General features: G+C 44.0%; 1 protein-coding gene across 1 annotated transcript; it reads right to left on the reverse strand.

Moving 5' to 3' along the window:
- Positions 1-685: 685 nt before the first annotated feature.
- Positions 686-21,794, reverse strand: lactb (lactamase, beta). The gene is made up of 4 exons (XM_048593303.1): positions 21,720-21,794; positions 18,289-18,479; positions 6,504-6,894; positions 686-855 (listed from the first exon to the last, which is right to left on the reverse strand). The coding sequence occupies exons 2-4, from the start codon at positions 18,424-18,426 to the stop codon at positions 686-688; spliced, it is 699 nt and encodes a 232-aa protein (XP_048449260.1). The 5' UTR covers positions 18,427-18,479; positions 21,720-21,794.
- Between the last annotated feature and the right edge of the window lie 2,665 nt (positions 21,795-24,459).

A 24,459-nucleotide genomic window follows, 5' to 3' on the forward strand; every position in this document is an offset into this window, starting at 1 on the left:
ATGCTGCACTATCAGGCTGAATGTTTACATTTCCATGTGCGTGCACCTCTAACAACTGTATGGAATCTTGCCCCTCTGATTCTCAGAGGGAAACGATCCACTTGTCATCCCACTCAGACAGGGAAGGTCCACAAGTTAACTTTTACATCTGGCCACACGTTGCCTTTTGCAGATTCCGCCACTTCCACCATTTCCCTTACACTGACATCCAAAAGGACTGATTGGTACCTGGTTAAACCTCAGCACTCCTGTGCTACGATAGTCTCTAATTCAAGCCATTACCTTTCCTCCCCACAGATTTTCCATCCTAGGCACTGGTAACCTTTCCAGTTCCTTATTCTTGCTGAAGGTACAGCCTCATGCACAGATCACTCAGGAGCTGATTGAGCTCACTGGGTCTTGCTCCTTCAAGGACCCAGGACAAGGGGGTGGGAATACGTCAGGACCGAATATCCAGGGGGTCTAGGTAACTGTTGTGCTCAGGTCAGGGGGCTGGGGCATTGCCAGTGTTCTGGGCTAGAAGGACCACCAGACCATCAATCCCTGGCTTTAGTTCCTCACCATGCTATTAAACATGGAAGCCAGCTACAGATAAGAAATAGGTGAACGTAAACAATGCATTAGCTCAATGAAAACCATCTGCAGTTTGATTTAAGGACTTAGGAAATGCAGCGAGGTGGAGGGGCTACCTTGCTCGGTTGTATATGATAGGCTCGTGCTCATCCGGCACTGTTTGAAGCATGTCAAGATCCAAAAATAGCTTCTTCATGAGTTGCAAGAAGTTCTGCTCTGCAGCCCTTTCCACCACAGCGCTGAGGAGGGTCCAGGCATGTGTCGAGTACAAGAACTGACTTCCTGGAATACACGAGAGGAAAGTGGCTTTATAATTTCTCCCAAGTTACAACTGAAAGCAACATTAGCTTCTGGAGACACTCCCAGACCTGATGAATGTGACAATCACGCAGCTTTCTCTGTGAAAATACACTGAGGTCATGTTTTGAGTTAGAATAGAATCCCTGCAATGTGGAAGCAGGCCATTTAGCCCATCAAGCCCACATTGACCCTCCAAAGAGCATCCCACCCAGACCCACCCTATCCCTGTAATTCCCATGGCTAATCCACCTAGCCTGCACATCCCTGGACACTATGGGCAATTTAGCATGGCCAATCCATCTAACCTGCACATCTTTAGACTGTGAGAGGAAACCGGAGCACCCAGAGGAAACCCAAGCAGACACAAGGAGAATGAGCAAATTCCACACAGACAATCGCCTGAGGTCCAAGTCGTTGATATTTTCCATTCAACCTGTTCAAAGATGTTATTACACACCTCTGGAGGGCTGTTTAACTCATCAAAATTATTAAATGCAAATCCTTTACCCAGATTCCCAAATATATTTAACAGTTGAGCAAGGAAATCAATGTAATAACAAACCCAGTAAACCGGCAGCATCAGTGGAGAGGGAACCAGTGTCAAAGTTGTGCCTTGTGAAGAAGACTCAAAACATTTGCTCAATTTTCTGTAATCACAAACCCTGAGTTTCTCTGGTGTAAAAGTCCTCATATCTTTGTTTTTCAGACTATAAACTCAAATGAGACTTGGACTGCAACTAGTGAAGAATCAAGCGTGTTTTGTAAATTGAAAATCAAGCTTTGTATATTGTTGAGCTGTGCGAGACAATGCTGCTTTTTGAAGCAGTAAGAGGGAGAATTCGAGACTGAGTGACACCAAGGGTCTTTTGAGTTAAGGAAATACTGCCTGGAAACAGCCCTCTGATTGGTTGAACTGCAAAATGTTTAAAAGCTGCCATTGCAGCTGGAAAGTAAAAACTTGCACAGCCTGTAGCTGGAAAACATCTATCTCTCCCACTCTTGCTCTCTGTGTGGGGAGACACAGAAAACTTAAAAGACTTCTAAAATAAGAAAATGCTCATGTCCACCTGATCAACCCTTGAATCAAAGAACTCTATCAGACAGCATTGGGTCATTGTTGCTAAAATCAAAATGATTGAGAGAAAATAACTCTCTTCCTCATAGCCTGGTCTTTTGATCTTTGGAATTTTGTTTACTCGTCTACATTATTTTTTCCACCACAGTTTCTATCTCAAACAATCAGTGTTTTGGCTGTCTTAGTCATGAATGAAAGTGTGTATTTGGAGGTTCTGAAAAGGTATAGTTTAAGTTGTATAGCTGTAGATTAGATATCCTTTATTTTCTCTACTCTTGTTAAAGTTAAGTGTGTTACAATAAGTATTACCAATAAAACTTCATTTGAATCACTTTTTTTATTCGCTCGTGGGGCAAGGGCATCACCGGTTGACCAGCATTTATTGCCCCATCCTAGCTGCCCTTGAGAGAGTGGTGGTGAGCTATCATTTTTAACAGCTGCAGTCGAAGTGCTCTACGTAAACCTACAATGCTATTAGGAAGGGAATTCCAGGATTCTTACCCAGCGACAGTGAAGGAACGACGATATATTTCCAAATCAGGATGGTGAGTGGCTTGGAGGGGAACTAGCAACTGGTGGTGTTCCCATGTATCTGCTGCCCTTGTCCTTCGAGATGCAAGTGGTTATAGGTTTGGAAAGAGCCAAGGATCTTTGGTGAATTTCTGCAATGCACCTTGTAGATAGTACACACCGCTGCTACTGAGCATCAGCAGTGGAAGGAATGGATGCTTGTGGATGTAGTGCCAATCAAGCATGCAGTTTTATTCCTGGATTGTGTCAAGCTTCCTGAGTGTCGTTGGAGCTGCACCCATCCAGGCAAGTAGGAAGTATTCCATCACACTCCTGACTTGTGCCTTGTAGATGGTGGACAGGCTTTGGGGAGTCAGAAGGTCAGTTACTCACTGCAATATTCCTAGCTTCTGACCTACTCGTTTAGCCACTGAATTTATAAGGTGAATCCAGTTAAGTTTCTGGTCAATGGCAACCCCCAGGATGTTAGTAGTGGAGAATTCAGTGATGGTTAACACCATTGAGTGTCAAGGGCAGTGGTTAGATTGTCTCTTGTTGAAGATAGTCATTGCCTGACATTTGTGTGATGTGAATGTTACTTGCCACTTGTCAGCCCAAGCCTGGACATTGTCCAGATCTTGTTACATTTGAACATGGACTTGTTCAGTATCTGAGGAGACACAAATGGTGTTGAACATTGTGCAATCTTGGGGGAAAAGCCCCACTTCTGACCCTATGATGGAGGGAAGGTCATTGATGTAGCAACTGAAGATGATTGAACCTAGGTCTTTACCCCCAGGAACTCTTGCAGAGATGTTCTGGAGTTGAGATGACTGACTTCTAACCACTGCAACCATCTTCCTATGTGCCAGGGATGATTCCAAACAGGGCAGAGTTTGCCTCCGATACTCATTGATTGTTGTTTTGCTAGAGCTCCTTGATATCACACTTAGTCCAATGTGGCTGTGACTCCCTGAATAGCAGACACTCAGGCAAACTGGTCATCTGGGTAGTCTCACTGGAACTTTACATATTTTGGGACGGTTTGTGAAACAGGGGGGCACAATTATCAGGGCACTGTTACCTGTTAAGTCACGGCACCACAGTACTTTGCTTTGCCATTACAACAACAATTTATATTGATGTAGCATTGTCAATGTAGCAAAGGAGCTGCACAGGAAGTTAAACAAACAAAACCTGACACTGAGTTGAATAAGGCACTAATAGCTCTGTCCAAAACCTTGGTCAAAGAGGTAGGTTTTAAGAAGTACCTTAAATGGGGGAGCGGGGGGGAAACGAGAGGTGGAGAGGAAGAGAAGCAGGGAGAGGGTGTTCCAGTTCATAGATAGCTGAAGGCACAGCCAGTAATGCTGTAGCGATTAAAATCAGGGATGCTCAAGAGGCCTGAAATGGTGAGCCATAAATATATCTTGGAGGAATGTGGGGCTGCAGGAGATTGCAGAGACTTTACTCTGTTCACAGCAAGGGGGGCATCACTGGCTAATCCAGCGTTTGTTGCTGACCCCTGACCGACCATGAGAGGGTGCTGGTGAGCCACCTTCTCAGCTCGCTGCAGGCCCAACGGTATAAGCACATCCACAGTGCTACTGGGGAGGAGGTCCCACAATTCCGACACATTCCCTCAATTTAGCAAAAGGTTCCAGCAGACCAGAGAGTAGCAAACATAACCCCTTCATTCAAAAAGGGAGGTGGCAGAAAACACAAAACTATAGGCCAGTTAGCTTGATGTCTGTGGACGAGGAGGGTCAGAGAGGAATCATGACTGCACAATTAGAAAAACTCGGGCTAGCTGGGAAAAATCAGCCCCGTTTCGTCAAAGGGATATCATGTTTAATCCATTTATAGGCATTCTTTGAAGAGTAACACGTGCTGTGGATAAAGGGGAGTGTGTAGACAAACTGTATTTGGATTTCTAGAAGGTATTTGATAAAGTGCCACATCAAAGGTTATTGTGGAAAATGAAAACTCATGGTTTACAGGGTAAGATCAGCATGGGTTGAAGATTTGCTGCTGGCAGAAAACAGTAAGTAAGCATAAATGGGCCATGTCTCTATTGACATTTGGGGCAGCGCAGTGGCTCAGTGGTTAGCACTGCTGCCTCACAGCACTAGGGACCCAGGTTCGATTCCAACCTCGGGTGACTGTCTGTGTAGAGTTTGCACATTCTCCCTGTGTCTGCGTGGGCTTCCTCCAGGTGCTCCGGTTTCCTTCCACAGTCCAAAGACGTGCAGGTTAGGTGGATTGGCCATGCTAAATTCCCCATAGTGTCCAGGGATGTGCAGGCTACGTGTGTTAGCCATGGGAAATGCAGGGTTACAGGAATAGGGTGGGTCTGGGTGGGATGCTCTTCAGAGGGTCAGTGTGGACTCAATGATTCCATGACAAGTGGAGATCTGCAGAGGTCTGTGTTTACGCCTCAACGTTTTACAATTTACATTAAGTGAGGGGAGTGAAGGCATGGTAGATTCACAGACCACACCAAAAATGGAAGGAAAATGTGTAGAAGTTGCAGAGATATACAGATAGGTTGTTTGAGTGGCTAAAAAGCTGTCAGATGGAGTACAACATGAGGAAATGTGAAATTGTTCACTCTGTCTGAAAGAACAACATTAGTTAAATGGAGAAGAACCGCAGAATTCTGAGGTACAGCGAGAATCATCAAGGAAGCCCTACAGTATGGAAACAGGCCCTTCAGCCCAACAAGTCCACACCAACCCTCAGAGCATCCCAACCTACCCTTTCCCTGTAACCTACGTAATCTGCAGATCCCTGGATGGGATGGGCAATTTAGCATGGCCAATCCATCCTAGCCTGTACATCTTTGGACTGTGGGAGGAAACCAGAGCACCTGGAGGAAACCCACACAGACACAGGGAAAATGTGCAAACTCCACACAGACAGTCACTTGAAGGTGGAATCGAACCTGGCGCTATGAGACACCAGTGCTAACCACAGTGCCACCAAGCCTGGCGTTCTGGTGGAAGACTCTCAAAAGCCTAGCATTCAGGTACTGCACATAATCAAGGTGGCTAAAGTAATGCTATCTTTTATTGTATGAGGAATTGCACCTAAAAGTAAGGACGTTATGCTTCAGTTATACAGGGCATTTGATGAGACCATATCTTGAATACTATGTACAGTTTTGATCTCTTATTTAAGGAAGAATGTAAATGTATTGGAGGTGGTTCACAGTAGGTTTACTACATTGATATCTGGAATGAGAAGTTGTCTTATGAGAGGAGAGAGATTTAAAAAAGACATGAGGGGCAACGTTTTTACACAGAGTGGTTCGTGTGTGGAATGAACTGCCAGAGGAAGTGATGGATGTGAGTACAGTTACCATGTTTAAAAGACATTTAGATAATTACATGAATAAGAAATAGTGGAGGGATATGGGCCAAGTGCAGGCAGGTGGGACTAGTTTAGTTTGGGAACGTGGTGAGCATGGGCTAGATGGACCGAAGAATCTGTTTCCGTGCTGTATGACCCTATGGAATGTTGGACAGGCTGCATTTGTTTCCACTGGAGTTAGAAGATCAAGGGGTGACATAATTGAAATGTACATGATCCTGAATGGTTTGGACAAAGTGAACGTTGAAAGGATGTGTGTCAGTCCAGAACTAGGGGCACCGTTTAAAAATTAAGGTTGGCCGTTTTCGGACATAGATGAGGAGAATTTGTTTCTTTCAAAGGGCTGTGCAATTCTGGAACTCTCTGTCTCAGAAGATGGTGAAGATGAGATCACTGAATATTTTTAAGACAGAGGTGGATAGACTCTGGTTAGGGCAGGGGAATCGAGGATTAAATGGCAGAGCAGATTTGAGGGGCCAAATGGTCTACTTCTGTATTTGGTATTTTTGAGGTCTTCATAATTCCTTAATCAGTGTCCAACCCTGCAATCCCACCCCACTGTTTACTACAGTCAGCATTTTAAACATGATATTATCATACATATTCTTGTCAACACCACCTTAATTCAAGCCTAGCATTCTGTTCCATAGAGCAGCTGTAATTTTTCTTTTACCTGGTTTGAACATCAAGGGATCATTCTCGAAGAGCTCCAGTGATTTAAAAACATTCTCAAACTTCTCCTTGATAAAGAATTCGTCGTACTCAGAATCTTTCTTAATTTGGATGGTTTTGTTGTTTTTCCCTGAGTTTTCAGCTTTATCACTCTCTGATTTTGGCTGTTTGTCCTGTTGCGTGTGGTCACCCTCCTTTCCCAGTTCTGAAGCCTCCTTCTGTTTCTCTGTGTTGCTTTCTTCTTTAGTGCCTTGATCAGAAGCTTTGGACTTCACCTCCTCTTTAATAAGCCTCTTGTCCTTTTCTTTTTGCTTTTGTACCTTCTTAACATCCTTCTCATAGTGCCGAATGCCACTCAGATGAGACAGTAACATTCTGGTAGTTATCATCACCTATCGCAAGACACAGAATAGTGTTTTTCAGATTTTTAAACTATACATAAATATTAACATCTTACACCCTAATGCAGAGATAGCAAGAACTGCCAATGCTGGAGTCTGAGATAACACTGATGCTGCCTGGCCTGCTGTGTTCCTCCAGCTCCACACTGTGTTATTACATCCTAGTGCACCTGCTGCTATTGTGTTTCTGAATCCACACATTCTGTAAGTTTCAATGGCCACACTTACAATGAAAATTACCTATGTAACCCTGTCTCACTTGCATCTTAATTTTGTGTCTCCTGGCTCTTCAGCCTGTGCTCCTATGTTCCAACCAAACTGTCATCAGACTAGCTATTAAAGAGCAAATAATATTGAAATTACAAGAGAAACAGGGGTTACAAAGGAATAAATGAATTAGGAACAGGAGAAGGCTTCTTGTGACTGCTTCACTATTCAAGAAGATCATGGCTGATCTGATTATTCCACATTCCTGCTACCCTGAGAACGGTAATCTACCTACCTCTGCCTTAAAATTATTCAAAGCCTTTTGAGGAAGACAGTTCCAAAGACTCTCATCCCTCTGCGGGCAAAAGCTTTCCCTCAGCTCTCTTAAATTTGTGACCTTTAGTTATTAGGCAGCGACCTTGGTTCTAGAACTGAAGTGCTTCTAGGTCTGGGTTTTCTGAAGCATCCCTCTTTGTTGTGGTAATAATACCATCCTTAATGAACAAGGCCACCTCTCCACCATTTCTGAGCTTCCTAAATGTCTTGTACCCTTCAATATTCAGGTCCCAATTTAACTCATCCTGCAGTCATATCTCTGTTATTTGGCTGTTATTTCTATTTATCCTTTTTATGACTTTTGTAACTCCTAACTTTATCTGTTGATTTACTTAGAAATGAACTCACTATGCCTTCCTGTTGCAATCATTTCCCATATTATGACCTTTCTCTCTTGCCTTGTCTCTACTCTTTGGTCTACCTACAGTTTCCCAAATTGGACTCCTTGACCTGCTATTTTGGAGAAAGTCCTCTCCACTTCCCCACGTAAGGTGTTTGTTACAAGGCTCCCAGTATGGCTGAGGCATAGACTGTCCACAATTCTACAGCTTCCACTTTCACCTGAATTGGTACCTGTTCCCTAGCAGAACCTGCTTCTCCCATACCAGTCATGCATTTGTTTCTCTGATCTTATTAACCCTACACCAATTCCCTCATGGCTCAGGTAATAATCCAGATTATCTTCTTTGAAGTTCTGCTTCTTAATTTGGTGTCTGGCTCCTTGGATTGACTGTACCAGAACCACTTGCCCTGCATGTATTGTGGGTACTTACAGGAACTACAAGGACTGGACCTTCCTTGTCTCACTGCAAGTTCCTCTCCAGCTCTGAGTCGATGTACCAAACCCTGGCACCAGGAGGGCAACACAGCCTTCCGGACTCTCACTCTTTGCTGCACAGATTGGATTACATTTGCACATGGTGATCTAATTATTGCTGTTCTTGAACACCACTTCACCATGAGACTACACGTGACATTGCCTCTTCTAACGCAGTCATACAGGACACTAATAAATATCAGTTCTGGCTCAGTTGACAGCACTCTCACCTGAGTCAGAGAATGTGGCTTCAAGTTCCACACCAAATGCTTGAGCACAAAATTGAGATTGATACTTCAGCGGTAAGGTAGTGCTGCATGGTCAGAGGTACTGTCTTTCAGAGGAGATGTTAATTAAGGCCATGAGTGATGTCAAAGGTCACTATTTAGAAGAAAAGGTAAATATCGATCCCTTCATGAACTTAACTGAAGTAGAGATTATCTGTTCATTATCTTGTTTCTATTTGTGGGAGCTTACTGTGTAAAAATTGGTTGTCAATGTTTCCTACATTACAAAAGAATCACTTTGGGATGTCCCATTTGTGCAAATGGTGCTACAGAAATGCATGCCTACTGTAGATGAGCCCCATTATGTCATAAAATTATAAGAAATAGAAACAGAGGAAGTCCTCTGCAAGGAGGCTTCAAGGTGATTTAGACAAGTTGACTGAGTGGGCAAACATGTGGCAGATGCAGTACAGTGTGGCTAAATGTGAAGTTATAAACCTTTGTTAGGAAGTCCCTGTTGGTCCTGCGTTCCACCATGACATCCAGGAATGGGAGCTGTTTGTTCTTTTCCTCTTCCCTAGTGAATCTGATCCCGGTGAGAGTGTTTATTGGTTCATGTGTGTCCTCTAATTTGGTCCATTTAATAATTACAAAGGTGTCGTCCACATATCGTACTCATAGTTTCGGTTGGATTAGCAGAAGGGCCAAGCTTTCAAGTCTCTGCATCACCGTTTCAGCTATGAACAGATCAACGGGACACCCATGGATCACCTATTTCCAGACTAATAGCTGAAATGGTGATGCAGAGACTTGAAAGCGTGCCCTTCCCCTAATCCAACCGAAACTATGGATACGCTACATGGATGACACCTTCGTAACAAAACAAAGGGACGAGTATTATATAAATGGTGATATATTGGGAAGCGTCTAAGGTTTTTGAGTAGATTTGTAGCTCGGGTTGTGGATGTTGTGGTTGGTTGGCTCGCTGAGCTGGTTCAATGTTCCGCAGATATTTCATTACCCTGCTGGGTAACATCATCAGTGCAGCCTCCGATGAAGCGCCGTTGTGTTTTCCCGCCTGTTATTTAAACTCTGGAGTCCGTTGAGCTGGGTTACCTCACTTCTGGTTTTCTCTCGCAATGGAGTGTATATCGGGTCTAGCTCAATGTGTTTGTTGAGTGTGGAGAGCCAGGCCTCTAGGAATTCCCGTGCTTGTCTCTGTTTGGCCTATCCCAGGATCCTATGTTGTTCCCAATCAAACTGGTGGTTTTCCTTATCCATGTGGATGGAGGTGAGTGAGTATTGGTCGTGTCTTTTTGTTGCTAGTTGATGTTGGTGTATCTTGTGGCTGATTTTCTTCCTGCTTGTCCAATGTAATGTTTCTTGCAGCCTTTGCAGGGAATCTTGTATATGACATTGGTCCTGTCCACAGTGGGTAAGGGGTCTTTGGTTTGGGTTATCAGTTGGCGTAGGGTTCATGTGGGTTTGTGTGCTACTCTGATGCCCAGTGTTCATAGGAGTCTTGTGGTCAGTTCAGATGTGTTCCTGATGTAAGGTAGCGTGATGTGTGTCGAGGCGTGTAGTATCTTCCTGGTGTCGATCGTGAGGTAATCCAGCTCAATGGACACCAGAGTTTAAATAACAAGCGGGAAAACACAATAGTGCCTCATCGGAGGCTGCACTGATGATGTTACCCAGCAGGGTAATGAAACTTCTGCGGAACATCGAACTAGCTCGGCGAGCCAACCAACCACAACATTGGGAAGTGTGGATGTGCAAAGAGATATGTACACCTTGTACACTAGTCAATGAAAGTAGACATGCAGGTGCAGTAAGCAATTAGGAAGGCAAGTGCTATATTGGCCTTCATTGCAAGAGGATAAGAGTTCAGAAACAGGGATGGCTTACTGCTGTTATATAGGCCTTGGTAAGACTACATCTGGAGTGTTGTGTGCAGTTTTGGTCTCCCTAAGAAGAAACATGCTTGCCATAGAGGGAGCGCAAAGTGCAAGTTCACTAGATTGATACCTGGGATGGTAGGTCTGTCCTGTGGGAGAGATTGGTTCGACTTGGGCCTAGAATTTAAAAGGATGGGAGGGGACCTGATCGAAGTGTATAACATTATATCAGGGCTGGACAGAGTAGATGCAGGGAGGATGCTTCGTCTGGTTAGGGAGTCCAGAACTGGGGGAGAGTGTCTCAGTATTTGGGGTAGACCATGTAGGACTGAGATGAGGAAAAATTTCTTCACTCAAAGGGTGGCAAACTCTTGGAATTCTCTACCACAAGAAGAGGCCAAGTCACTGAATATATTCAGAGACTGATACACTTTTAGGTACGAGGAGAAAGCAGGAATATGGTATTGAGACAGAAGATCAGCCATGATCATAATGAACAGTAGAGCAGGCTCGAAGAGCCAAATGGCCTACTCCTGCTCCTACTTTCTATGTTTCTATCCTTAACATGGTACAGTGTCCCAAGGTGCTTCATGTTGACGATGGTGTGACTTTAAGAAGTTATTTTATCCTGGCATTTTTTTTGAAGAGAGATTGTAAGGCAGAGGCGCTGAGCAGTCTACCAGAACCACTACAATAAACAGCTTGGGAGGCTATGTTTTTATTTTAAACAGCCTGAATGAATGTGGCGAGCTCTCACTGATCAGGACATCTGCATTGTTACATTCGGCTTTAAGCAGAAGCTGTTAGGGTCTCAACAGAGTTGGAAGCTTCAGTGAATGTCTCCTGGCCTCTACTCTCTGAATTTTCTCTTGATGCTTTTTCCTCCTAGATTGGAGAAATGCATGTGAGAATTTTTGCCAAGGGGTGTGTTTATGTAATGTCACTATATTGGAACAGCTAGTACAGTCATAGAGCTATACAGCATGGTCCAACTCGTCCATGTCTACCAGGTATCCTAAATTAATCTAGTCCCATTTGCCAGAATTTGGCCCATATCCCTCTAAACCCTTCTGATTCATGTACCCATCCAGCCTTTCAAATGTTGTAATTTTACCAGCCTCCACCACTTCCTCTGGCAGCTTGTTCCATAAATGCACCACCCTCTGCATGAAAAAGTTGCCCCTTAGATCCCTTTTAAATCTTTCCCCTCTCACCTTAAACCTGTGCCCTCTAGTTTTGAACTCTCCTACCCTATCTATGTCTTTTATAAACCTCTATAAGGTCACTCCTCAGCCTCCGATGCTCCAAGGAAAATAGCCCCAGCCTATTCAGCCTCGTCCTTTAGCTCAAACCCTCCAACCCTGGCAACATCCTTGTAAATCTTTTCTAAACTCTTTCAAGTTTCACAACATCCTTCCTATAGCAGGAAGACCAAAACTGAATGCAGTATTCCAAAAGTGGCCTAACCAATATCCTGTACAGCCGCAACAAGACCTCCCAGCTCTGTGCCAACAGTCATACACCTCTAATCCACAAACTGTCACAAAATGTATGAATCAATGCACTGACCAATAATGGCCAGCATATGAAAGACCTTCTTCACTATCCCTTCTACCTGCGACTCTACTTTCAAGGAACTATGAACCTACACCCCAAGGTCTCTTTGTTCAGCAACACTCCCCAGAACCTTACCATTAAGTGTATAAGTCCTGCCCTGATGTGTCTTTCCAAAATGCAGCACCTCACATTTATCTAAATTAAACTCCAGCTGCCACTCCTTGGCCCATTGGTCCATCGGATCAAGGTCCTGTTGTACTCTACACCTCCAATTTTGGTGTCATCTGCAAATTTACCAATCATCCCACCTATGTTCACATCTAAATCAGTTATATAAATGACAAAAAGCAGTGGACCCAGCACCAATCCTTGTGGCACACCGCTGGTCACAGGCCTCCAGTCTGAAAAGCAACCCTCCACTGCCGTCCTCTATCTTCTACCTTCAAGCCAGTTCTGTATCCACATAGTTGGTTCATGTGATCTAACCTTGCTAACCAGTCTACAATGCAGAACGTTGTCAACTGCCTTACTGAAGTCCATATAGATCACGTCCACCACTTTGCCTTCATCAATCCTCTTTGTTACTTCGTCAAAAAACTCATTTAAATCAGTGAGACACGATTTCCCACACACAAAGTCATGTTGACCATCCCTTTGTCAGTCCGTGCCTTTCCAAATACATCTAAATTCTGCCCCTCAGGATCCCCTCCAACAACTTGCCCATCACCGAAGTCAGGCTCACCGGTCTATAATTCCTTGGCTTTTCCTTACCACCTTTCTTAAATAGTGGCATCATGTTAGCCAATGTCCAGTCTTCCGGTACCTCACCTGTGACTATCGATGATACAAATATCTCAGCAAGGGGCCCAGCAATCACTTCCCTAGCTTCCCATAGAGTTCTAAGGACCTGATCAGGTCCTGGGGATTTATCCACATTTATGCATTATAAGACGTCCAGCACCTCCTCATCTGTAATATGAACATTTTTCAAGATGTCGCTATTTATTTCTCCAAGTAATAGTTACTGTTTCTATTATTCTGTTAAATTTTCCAATAGAGTTAAGTTATTCTAACTTCCTCTTTCTTTGGTTGTATTTTAAGTACAGTGTTTAAATAAATTGTGTTTTGCTTAACATCGAGTAGTTTGACCAGTCACATTGCATCGGGAACAGGCATTTCACATTTGCCTTTAAAATAAGAAAAAAGTTAGGGTCTAGAATACCCTCTTAAAATATTTTCAGAGGGTCTGCTCTGATCCATAACAAACAGAATCTGACACTGAGGGACCTGACAAGATCCCTGGGCAAGTGACTGAAAGCTTCATTACAGAGGACAGTTTGAGGAAGCCTCTTAAAGATCAAAGATCTGGAGAGGTTTACAGAGCTCAGTGACCAGTCCCAACTGCTGGCAGACAAGCTATTAAAATTAAAAATGCTTGAGAGACCAGATTTAGAGGGGCTTAGAGATCTTGGAGGGTTGTGGAACTGGAGGAGATTTCAGAAACAGGAAGGAATAAGAGGCTCAAAAACAAGGGTGCGAAATCTAAATGTAAATTTCTGAAGTGGGAGCTAACAGAAGTCAATGCAAGCACAGGGATGACGGACACATCGGACATTTGGGCAAGGGCAGTTGTTTTAGTTAAAGTAGACACGGCCTTTCCACCTGTCATCCCATGTCCCTAAGGGATCTATAAAAAGTTTCAGATTTCTGTATTCTTATCTGCATTGGCCAGTATGTAATCTCTGCTGTTGCCTTGCAGTAGGGACAGCGACTCTGAATTTCCAAACTTGTCTGGGGCTCCCTGGGGTTGACAGTATTTTTAGCACATCCCTGGGAACATGCTGGTATTTGCAGGGATTTCTGGAATGCATCAAGATTTGTAAAGCCAATTCGGCCTTGACCATGGCTGTCTTTCAATCCGAACGTAACCTTTTCTCCCTCTGATCACCTCCTCCCATCTAGCACCTTCATCCCTCCAGTATGCATTTCCTTCTGTACTTCACTGCTATCTATTCCACACTGCCAGAACTACATGTTTTAGAGCTACTCAAAGTGTACTCGAAGAGAAAGCTCACGGTCATAAGCTTCGTGGCTCCCATGGAGTTCTGACCAAATATAAACAGGGTAAATGCTGAGAGGATGTTCCCCATCATGGGAGAGTCTCGGACCAGATGGCATAGTCTCAGAATTTGAAACCGAGATAAGGAGAAATTTCTTCTCTCTGAGGGTTGAGAGTTTTTAGAACTCCTAGACACAGGGAGCTGTGAGGGCAGAGTCCTTGTGTATATTTAAGCCTGAAATAGATTTTTGATCAGTCAGGGAATCAAGGGTTACAGGGAAAACACAGAAAGTGGACATGTGTAGCACTGGAACAGTCATGATCCTTGTGAATAACGGAGCAGGCTCAGGGGGTCAAATGGCCTACTCCTGTTCCTATTTCTTATGGTCTTCACAACCATGAGGGCCCTTTAAATCCTTGTGTTTTTTAATGGCCCAACTGATTGGCTCGTTAAAAGGTCAGCTAAGAGGTAGGCTTTTAAAATCCAATTTAAAAATCTCCGAAGTTTAAACACTTTACATCATGTCCCGTACCTCAGTATTCACAACGCATACCTCCCCACAAAATAGCCCCGCCCATCTCACTCGGGGGGTGGTGGCACTTTTCATGCCTCAAAATGGGGTCAAAGTGGAAGAGGAATTGGCAAGCATTGCTATTTATGATCAGCTGATAGGTATCACATATCTCTGCTCCCCATGTTACAGACTCGCACACTTTCTCAACTTCACCCTACCAAATTCCTCCACCCTCCCTAAAAACTTTTAAGGACACAGGGTAAGTCATTTAGGACTGATATGAGGAGAAATTTCTTCAACCCAGGGAGGGCTGCACCTGTGGAATTCTCTGTGATGGTAAACGGTTCAGGCCAAAACATTAAAGTTTCCAAGAAAGAGTTTGATATAGTTCTTGGGGCTAAAGGGCTTATAGGCTATGGGGAGAAAGCAGGAACGGGGCTGAGTTGGATGATCAGACATGATCATGTTGAATGGCAGAGCAGGTTCAAAGGGCCGAAAGGTTCCTGCTCCTATCTTCTATAATCTCCTGCGGGACTCCCTTTCACGCTTGCTCAGCCTATCCTGATTCTTTCATCCTTGTATAGTCATAGAGTCATACAGCATGGAAACAGACCCTTAGGTCCAACCAGTCCATGCCGACCATAATCCCAAACTAAACTAGTCCCACCTGCCTGTTCCTGGTCCATACCCTCCAAACCTTTCTTATTCAGCATCCACCAATTTCTCAGGAAGTTCATTCCACATGCGAATTACCCTCTGTGTAAAAAATTTGCCCCTCATGTCTTTTTTAAATCTTTCTCCTTCAAAAAAGCGCCTTCTAGTCTTGAAATCCCCCATCCTAGGGAAAAGACAACTACCATTAACTCTATTTCCCTCTCATTATTTTACAAACTTCTATGTCGCCTCTCAATCTACCACGCTCCAGTGAAAAAGAGAGTCCCAATCTATCCTGCCTTTCTTTATAAATCAAACCTTCCATACCTGGCAACATCTTGGTAAGTCTCTTCTGAACCCTCTCCAGCTTGATCATATCCCTCCTATAACTGGGTGACCAGAAATGGACACAGTATTCCAGAAGAGGCTTCACCAATGTCCTGTACAACCTCAACATGACTTTCCAACTCCGATACTCAAAGGACTGAACAACAAAGGCAAGCTCAGTCCTTTGAGTACAGGAGTTGGGAAGTCATGCTGAGGTTATACAGGACATTGGTGAGGCCTCTTCTGGAGTACTGTGTCCAGTTCCCGATTTTAGAAACATTCTTCTCAATCTTCTCCCCACGTCTCCAGTGCACGGAGAGTTTAACTGCAGAGAGTTCTCTAAGATTCTGAATAAAATTAACCTTACCTCATGGCTTTTGCAATCTATTCTTCTGAAAATATTTCTTTTATGACTTTACGTCACGTCTCTTCATATTCAGGTATCTATTCCCAGAACCCATTGTTCCTTTACTCCATCTTCTTTCTTACTGTTTCAAGTCAGTAAGTGGGCTCCTTATTCCTCCATCTAAATTGAAGCATCTCTCACTCTGCTGGATTAAATTTAACTTGCCACTTATCTACCCTGTTTTGCATCTCAGCACATATCCTCCTGAGTTTTGGTGCAGTCGTTCATTTCATAAGCTGTGCCCACACTTGCCCAGCCAAGCTTGCACTATTGGCAAACCTTGACAATGTTCTTCCCATCTCGAATCATTTCTGTTTGAGACGAACGCTGAGGTAGACCCAGCACCCAGCCCCGAGGATTACCATGACCTCTTTTGTACCGGTCCTTAACACCTCCCCTCTCTTTTCGGTAGACATCTTCCGATCCAGTTCACCAGCTGAGCCCTGACTCTACACATCCTGCTTTTCTTGAGCCATGGCAGTCGATGTAGTGTAGGGGCGCCCATAGTGCTGCTATGCAGTGAGTTCTAGGATTTGCACCCAGTGACACTGATTTATTTCCAAGTCTGGATAATCTGTGGCTTGGAGGACAGTGGGTAGGTGGGGTGTTCCCCTGTGCCTGCTGCTTTTAAACTGCTGGACGGTAGTGGTTGCGAGTTTGGAAAGTGCTGTTGAAAGAGCCATGGTGAATTTCTGCAGTGAATCTTACAGACAGTACAAACAGAAAGCTGACGTTTCTGGTTGGGCCTGGCCTGCTGTGTTCCTCCAGCTCCACACTGTGTTATCTCAGACTCCAGCATTGGAAGTTCTTACTATCTCTGAATGTTTCTTCTGAGCTGTGTGGGTGAAGCTGCTCCGATGTTCCGCACAGAGCAATTGACATCAGCACACTAAACACGACACTGATGTCTGGTTCCAGAAATCGCTTCTCAGAGACCCACGCAGCTGGTGAGAAAATTAGAGGGAACGCCACACACAGTTGCCACTGTGTGTTGGTGATGGTGATGGAGGGAGTCAGTGGGTTAGATGGGCTGATTTGTCTTGGATGGTGTCAAGCTTCCTAAGCGTAAGTCACCCTCATCCAGAAGACTATTCTATTATGCGCAAGTGAGATATCATTTCATAGAGTCATACAGCATGGAAACAGACCCTTCGGTCCAACCAGTCCATGCTGACCATAATCCCAAACTAAACTAGTCTCAATTGCCTGCACTTGGCCCATATCTCTCCCAACCTTTCCTATTCATGTATTTATCTAAAGGTCTTTTAAACATTGTACCTGTAGCCTCATCTACTACTTCCTCTGGAAGTTCACACATGAACCACTCTCTGTGTAAAAAAAATTGCCTCTCATGTCTTTTTAAAATCTTTTAAAAAATCTTTCTGCTCTCACCTTAAATATATTGCCAGACTGACTTGAGTAACTGGAAGCAGCGTGTGCACATGGAGCACAGACATTTGAAGAACTACACCTTCAGATTGCCACAGAAAAGCACCATCCCAGGAAGGAGTTTGTGGCACTGACCCCTACAGCAGCAACATTCCCTGTCTAACCAACAACACTTTGCTGGAATTAGAGAGTGTAGTCCCACCTGGAGACTCACAATGGTTGAGCGATACATGTGAATCCTCCCTAATAATACTAAAACAACTAGAGGAAAGGGGGACTTCACTGCAGTTTGTGCGATCTTGCAGCGTGCGAACTGGCTGTAAACTCTTCCATAATATGACGATGACTACTGTTCAATAGTAATTCATTACTGCGAAACAATTTGGAATGGCCTGCAGCCATGAAATAATGACATAAATTCAAATCTTGGTGGGAGTGTACCTTAGTCAGGGCTGACTTGCCCAAGTCACGCACTACTATTGAATTGATAAAAATTTTTGCATTCTCAGGATGCCCTAAGAAGATGGGAAAGTGGTGTTGAGGCCACAGTCAGATCTTATTAAATGGCAGGGAAAACTCAAGGAGCCAAATGGCCTATTGGTGCTCCTAACTCATTTGCTTGTTTGTATAACTTGTAACTGATCAGGAGCTGGATCACATCCCAGTTGCATTGAGGTGAAGGAATTATTTCCATCATTTTATTCAGCATCACAGATTCCAGAATTGTAGTATCACACAGAGCAATTTGGGAAGCTGCTCGCTATTATCTTCTGATTGTTCAAACAAATCGCAGATAGAGGGGTTAGGGTTACCCAGCCTGGCTGACAAACGAAAGGAAAAGAGCCCAGATTAAAGGGCATTTCACACTGTGTCCTTTATCTCTCAGTCAGCTTCCTGCTAAAGGTATAGGTAACGTTGCAATGTGGAGCTCCCCTCATACATTTACTGTTTTGTATGGTTACAACAGAGACAATGTTTCAATAAAGTTCTTACTTTCTCTCTTTCATACTCCTTTTCTGGAAATTCTGGAACATATTTCTGGACTGGGGCATCGAAATCCAGCTTTCCCGCTTCCCAGAGCTTGGCAACAGCAGTCGTGGTAAGGGATTTGCTGATACTAGCAATACGCATGACTGTTTCTGGATTACACAACACCCGGTTTTCCACATCGGCATATCCCAGGCCTTAAAGAAAGTCAGAACAACAAACGAAAGAGCTTCTTCAGTAACAGTGCAGGTCAAAGGTCCTGACAACGTCTAGCCTTGGGCTGACAAGTGGCAAATAGCATTCAAGTCACACAAGTACCAATTGATGACTGCCTCCAACAGGAGAGAATCTAACTATCTCCCCTTGATCACTGAATCCTCCAATGATAACCTCCCTGGAGGGATTCAGTTACCATTAATGAGAAACTGAACTGGACCAGCCATATAAATACTGAGGCCACAGAAGCAGGACACAGGTGGGAATTCTGCAGGGAGTAAGTCCTTTGATAGCTCCCTAGACATGATAGCTATTATGAAGAGGTGGTGCAGGGTGACCAAGATTGGGAACACAATATTCTGGAAGAGTAGGCAAAAATGAAGAAGAGGTGGAGTATCATTATCAATAGAGGAAAGTATCAGATGATAAGCAACAGAGGTGCAATAGATGCAATGTGGAAGCAATAAGGAATATAAGGGTAATAAATCACAAGTAGGAACCATAACTGGAGTACTGTGTACAGTTTTGGGCCCGTATTTAATAAAGGAATTAATAAACAATGAACTGACATTGGAGGCAATTAAGAGAGATTCATTAATCTGATTCCAGGGATGAAGGGCTGACTTACCAAGAAAAAATCACCAGACTAGGCCTTTATTCACTAGGGTTTGGAAGAATGCAAGTAGTTGAAACAATCAAAATCCTGAAGGAGCTTGACAGGATAGATGTTGTGAAGAGAGAGATAGAGAGAGGGGTAGAAAGATATATAGAGAGGCAGAGAGATAGAGAGAGAGACAGAAAGAGAGAGATAGAGAGAGAGATAGGGAGAGAGATAGGGAGATAGAGCTAGAGAGAGTTGGAGAGAGAGAGAAAGAGAAAGGAGATAGAGAAATTGTGCATGTAAAATCTGGAATGCGGGATCCTACTTACAGATTAAGGAACACTCATTTAAAACTGAGATGCAAAGGAATTTCTTCTCCCAGAAGGTAGCGAATGTCTGGACTTCTCTACCCCACAGAGTTGGGGGAGGCTAGATCACTACAAGTATTTAAAGTGGAAATAGACAGATTTTTGAAAGATGAGGGAGTTGATGGCTATGTTGAGCTGACAAGAAACGTGTTGAGGCCTCAAAAAGACACGATCTTAGTGAGCAGTGGGACAGGTTTGAGGACCCAAACGGCCTACTCTGATTCCTGTTTATTATGTTCTCCCAAGCCTGTCCACCGTCTACAAGGCACAGATTAGGATAATGGTAACTGAATCCCTCCAGGGAGGTTATCATTGGAGGATTCAGTGATCAAGGGGAGATAGTTAGATTCTCTCCTGTTCTCTCCACTTGCCTGAATCTAACAACACTCAAAAGATTCACTGCTGTCAACGATACATTTCTACCACCTTAAATATTCACTCCCTCCACCACCAATGCAGAGTGGCAACAGTGTGCCCCATTGACAAGATACCATGCAGCAAGTTACCAACCTTCACCAGTGGCACCTTTGAAACCTGCAACTTCTAGCAACTACAAGGACAAGGGTACTAGATGCATGGGAACATTACTACCCTTCCAAGTTATACACCATCTTAATTTGGAATTATGTCGCTTCTACTGAATTGTAATCATGAAACTTACTGATGAATCGCACTGTAGAAGCCTGGCCTCTTAGGCTAACATTATTCTTCCATGGCATGTGGACAAGGCCAGCGTTTGTTGCCCATTTCTAATGGGGCACTTGATAAGCCACTTTGGGGGACAGCTAAGAGTCAAGCACATTGCTGAGAATCTGGAATCACATGTAGGTCAAAGTAGGTGTAGGCTGGCAGATTTCTTTCACTGAAGGACATTAGTGAACCAGATGGGATTTTACATCAACCGATGACAGTTGTCAGTCACCATCAGGTGAGCTTTAAACTCCAGATTTTTTGGTGGAATTTCAATTAGCACCATCCTCTGTCCCCAGGGCATTGCCTGCACCTCTGGATTACAAAGCTAGTGACATCACTGTAGTGATTGTAATAGGGTCAGCCAAGTGGATCTCTTAGAATATAAAAGTTCCCCGATTGGGGCTGTTAATCTGGTCCAATCACAGAATCCCTAAAGAGTGGAAGCAGGCCCTTCAGCCCATCAAGTCCACACTGACCCTCCAAAGAGCATCCCACCCAGATCCACCCCTCCACCCTATCCCTGTAACCCTGCATTTCCCATGGCCAATCCACCTAACCTGCATGTCGCTGGACACTATGGACAATTTAGCACAGCCAATCCACCTAACTTGCTGGAGTCCTGATGAAGGGTGTAAACTCGAAACATCAACTTTCCTGCTCCTCTGATGCTGCCTTCCTCCAGCTCCACACTGTGTTGACTGCAGTTCTGAGGAAGGGGTCACCGGACCTGAAACGTTAACTCTGATTTTTTCTTCACAGATGCTGCCAGACCTGCTGAACTTTTCCAGCAACTGTTGACTGCACCTACCCTGAACATCTTTGGACTGTGGGAGGAAACCGGAGCACCCAGAGGAAACCCACGCAGGCACGGGGAGAATGTGCAAACTCCACAGAGACCGTCACACAGGTTCCTGGCGCTGTGAGGCAGCAGTGCTAACTACTGAGCCACTGTGCAATCAGGGAGCCGTGGGTGAATATAAGAACAGGAGAGTCAGACATCCTGTTTACTCTGAGAGCTGACTCTCAGGGAGCTGGATCAGTGTTAAGGACTCTCCATGTGTAAATAAAGAGTGACGTGGGATACAAGCCTCTGTGGAGTTATTTCAATTTGCACCATGCAACCGTCAGGTTGATGTAAAGGATTTCCCATCTCACTATTGAAAGCAGAGCAGTGGAAATCTCATCTATCCTGGTACACATTAGTTCCTTTTCCAATATAAATGAAAACAGAAAGCTGCTCTTTTGTTATTTTGCTGCTAATGGTGATCAAAATGACTGCTGGATTTCTCCTTATTACAGAAGCAACTCATTACCTATGAGACACTTGGGCTGTTAAAAGTATTGTAAAAATGCAAGCTCTTTCTTTAATAAAGGATTCTAAGTAGCATTATTTAGCTAATAATGATACATATAAAGAGGATGTCAGGCAAACTTGGAACCACAAAATGAATACAATAGTTTCTTTAAGCTTTCCACAGTGTGTTTTATCATTCACAATGATTCTCACCTCTTCACTGGAAACATCTAACCATGATGGTCACAACTGAGGCAATACAAACCTTCCGACCAAACTTCTTTCCCATCCACAGAAACACCAACGACAATCCCAGGGGCTCCCACTTCATCCTACAAGAGAGAACACGTAAAATCAGCTCTAAGCGCATCACAGAATCACTACAGTGCAGATACAGGCCACTCAGCCAATCGATTGTGCACTGTCCTTCCAAAGAACATCATAGCCAGTACAACCCCTACATCCTATCCCCCTAATAACCATAGGCAACCCACCTCGTCTGCACATCCTTGAACACTAAGGGACAATTTAGCATGGCCAATCCACTCAGCCTGCACATCTTTGGACTGTGCGAGGAAACCGGAGCACCTGGAGGAAACCCACACAGACTGGGAAGAATGTGCAAACTCCACCCAAAGGTGGAATCAAACCTGGGTCCCTGGCGCTGTGAGGCAGTAGTGCTAACTACTGAGCCACTGTATTGCCCATCGGTGAGAGAACGCACACCTCATTTAGTAACCATTAACGATAGCAAGATTGGCGTTATTGTTCGATCGCCTGATATGAAAGATGAGTTCATTTCGTCAGTTCAATCCATTACTCAGGCATCTACCCATAAATGAATCAGACGTTGAAGCTATTCAAACTGTGCATCAAAAACACGTGTCACCTGCAGAAAAGAAATTCAGAATGGCCTCACAGTAAAAGTCACCTCATTTTGAAGCACCGAATTAGACAGGCCAAATGATCGAAGGTTTAACTTGTAACCCATTACTGGGATCAGTTTCTCAACACCATTTACCCACCATTGCTCTACATTTCTTAATTTACTTCCAATAAAACTGAGGAGGGGTAAAATATTTTCTCTCAGGAAGATCGTGAAGCTTTGGAACTCTCTTCCTGAAAAGAGGGTGTAAGTGGAGTCCTTGAATATTTTTTACAGCAGAGGTAGATAGATTCTTGGTGAGCAAGAGGGGTGAAAGGTTAATGGCATTAAGCGAGAATGTGAAGTCGAGGTTACAACCAGATCAGCCATGATCTTATCGAATAGCCTACCCCTGCTCGACCTTATTCATCATCCCACATCGACCACTGAATCAAAGAGTTTTCAACCTCAGTGTCCCAGTTTGCTCCAAGCTGAGCTATCAGTTCCATACTGTCTGCATCACAATTTCCAGGCCTTACTTGATTTCTCTTCCCACTCCCAGCGTCCCCCATCTATCTCCAGCTACAAATCCATTTTTAGCCACCTTTCCCTATTTTTATACTCTGTTACCTGTGAAATAAAGGGCAACAGGGAAGACAAATGGAATGTTGTCCTTTATCTCAATGGTAATGAAGTATAAAATGCAGAGGTTTTGCTAAAACTATACAAGGCACTACTTAAACCACACCTGGGTTACTGTGAACAGGTTTGGACCCCTTTTCTAAGGAAATATATATTGGCATTGGAAGCACTCCAAAGAAGGTTCGCCAGGTTAATCCTGGGTATGGAAGGATTTTCTTATGACAGAGGTTAAGTAGGTTGGGGCTGTACTCATTGGGAGCTTAGAAGAATGAGAGGCAATCTTATTGAAACATATATGATTCTTAGGGGACCTGACAGGGTAGACGCAGGGATGTTGTTTCCCCTTGTGGGGGATTCTAGAACCAGACATCACAATCTCAGCAATAAGGGGATCCCCATTTAAGATAAAGAAGAGCTTTCTTCATTCCATGCATGCATGGAATTCTTTACCGCAGGAAGGCTGTCAAGGCTGGGCCATTAAGCATATTCAAGGCTGAGATAGACAGATTTTAAGGGAAATCACGGGTTATGGGGATAAGGCAGGAAGGTGCAGTGAGGGTTATCAGATCATCCGTGATGTCACTGAGTGGTATAGCAACTTCGACGGGCCAAATGGCCTACTTCTGTTCCTACATTTTATGGTCTTTCCGAGGATTTCCTTGGCTCGGTATTCTTATTTTGATTCGATCTTGGTGAAATGCCCTGGGACATTTTCTGATGATCGTATGCTAGGCGTTTGGAGGGAGGTGTCTCACTTTTTAAAGACATCCTGATTCTCGCATCATTGAATTATATGTGATTCAGTCACGAGTTTTGCCAAATGACCTGCCTCCATTTTCAAAGATTAGATACCCTTAATTCAACGGCAACTAAAAAGCAACATACACCAAAACCCGGACCATGGATTGAACATCGTTAGAAAACTTCTAGTAAGCTTCAAAATATTGTGTTTACAAGAACAGGTCAAGAGGCTGGAAATTTTGTGATGAGTAACTCACATCCTGATTCCCCAAAGCCTATCCACCATCCTCAGGCACAAGTCAGGAGTGTGATGGAATACTCTCTACTTGCCTGGATGGGGGCAGCTCCAACAACACTCAAGAAATGTGACACCATCCAGGACAAAGCAGCCTGATTGATTGGCATCACATCCATTCCCTCCACCAGTGAAACAAAGTGCCAGCAGTGTGTACCATCTACTAGAGGCACTGCAACTCACCAACGCTCTTTTGATGGCACTTTCCAAAGCCACAACCTCTACCATCTAGAACTGGACTTCCCATAATGGAAGCCGGGACCCCAAGTGAGGTCGTTTTGCAGGTGTGAGTCTTAAGGACCAAGTTACAAAAACTGTGCTCCCTCTCACTCAAACCACACCACCATATCTTCAGTGTCTCTGGGGCCAAATCCTGGAACTCCCTTCCTAACTGCATTTCAAGTGTCCCTACCCTATCTGGACTAAAGCATTTCAAGTAGACAGCACACCAGAACCTTCTCA

This window comes from Rhincodon typus, unplaced genomic scaffold (assembly GCF_021869965.1).
Source record: "Rhincodon typus isolate 14 unplaced genomic scaffold, sRhiTyp1.1 hic_rhity00002637, whole genome shotgun sequence".
NCBI classification, from domain to species: Eukaryota; Metazoa; Chordata; class Chondrichthyes; order Orectolobiformes; family Rhincodontidae; genus Rhincodon; species Rhincodon typus.

Bases quoted from the DNA above. Each gene is read 5' to 3' on its own strand.
- lactb (XM_048593303.1), bottom strand. From the start codon at position 18,426: ATGCGTATTGCTAGTATCAGCAAATCCCTTACCACGACTGCTGTTGCC. The intron at 6,895-18,288 runs GTAAGAACTTTA...GTCTTGCGATAG, and splicing joins AGGAGTATGAAAGAGAGAAA to GTGATGATAACTACCAGAAT. The intron at 856-6,503 runs GTAAAAGAAAAA...CGTGTATTCCAG, and splicing joins TCCCTTGATGTTCAAACCAG to GAAGTCAGTTCTTGTACTCG.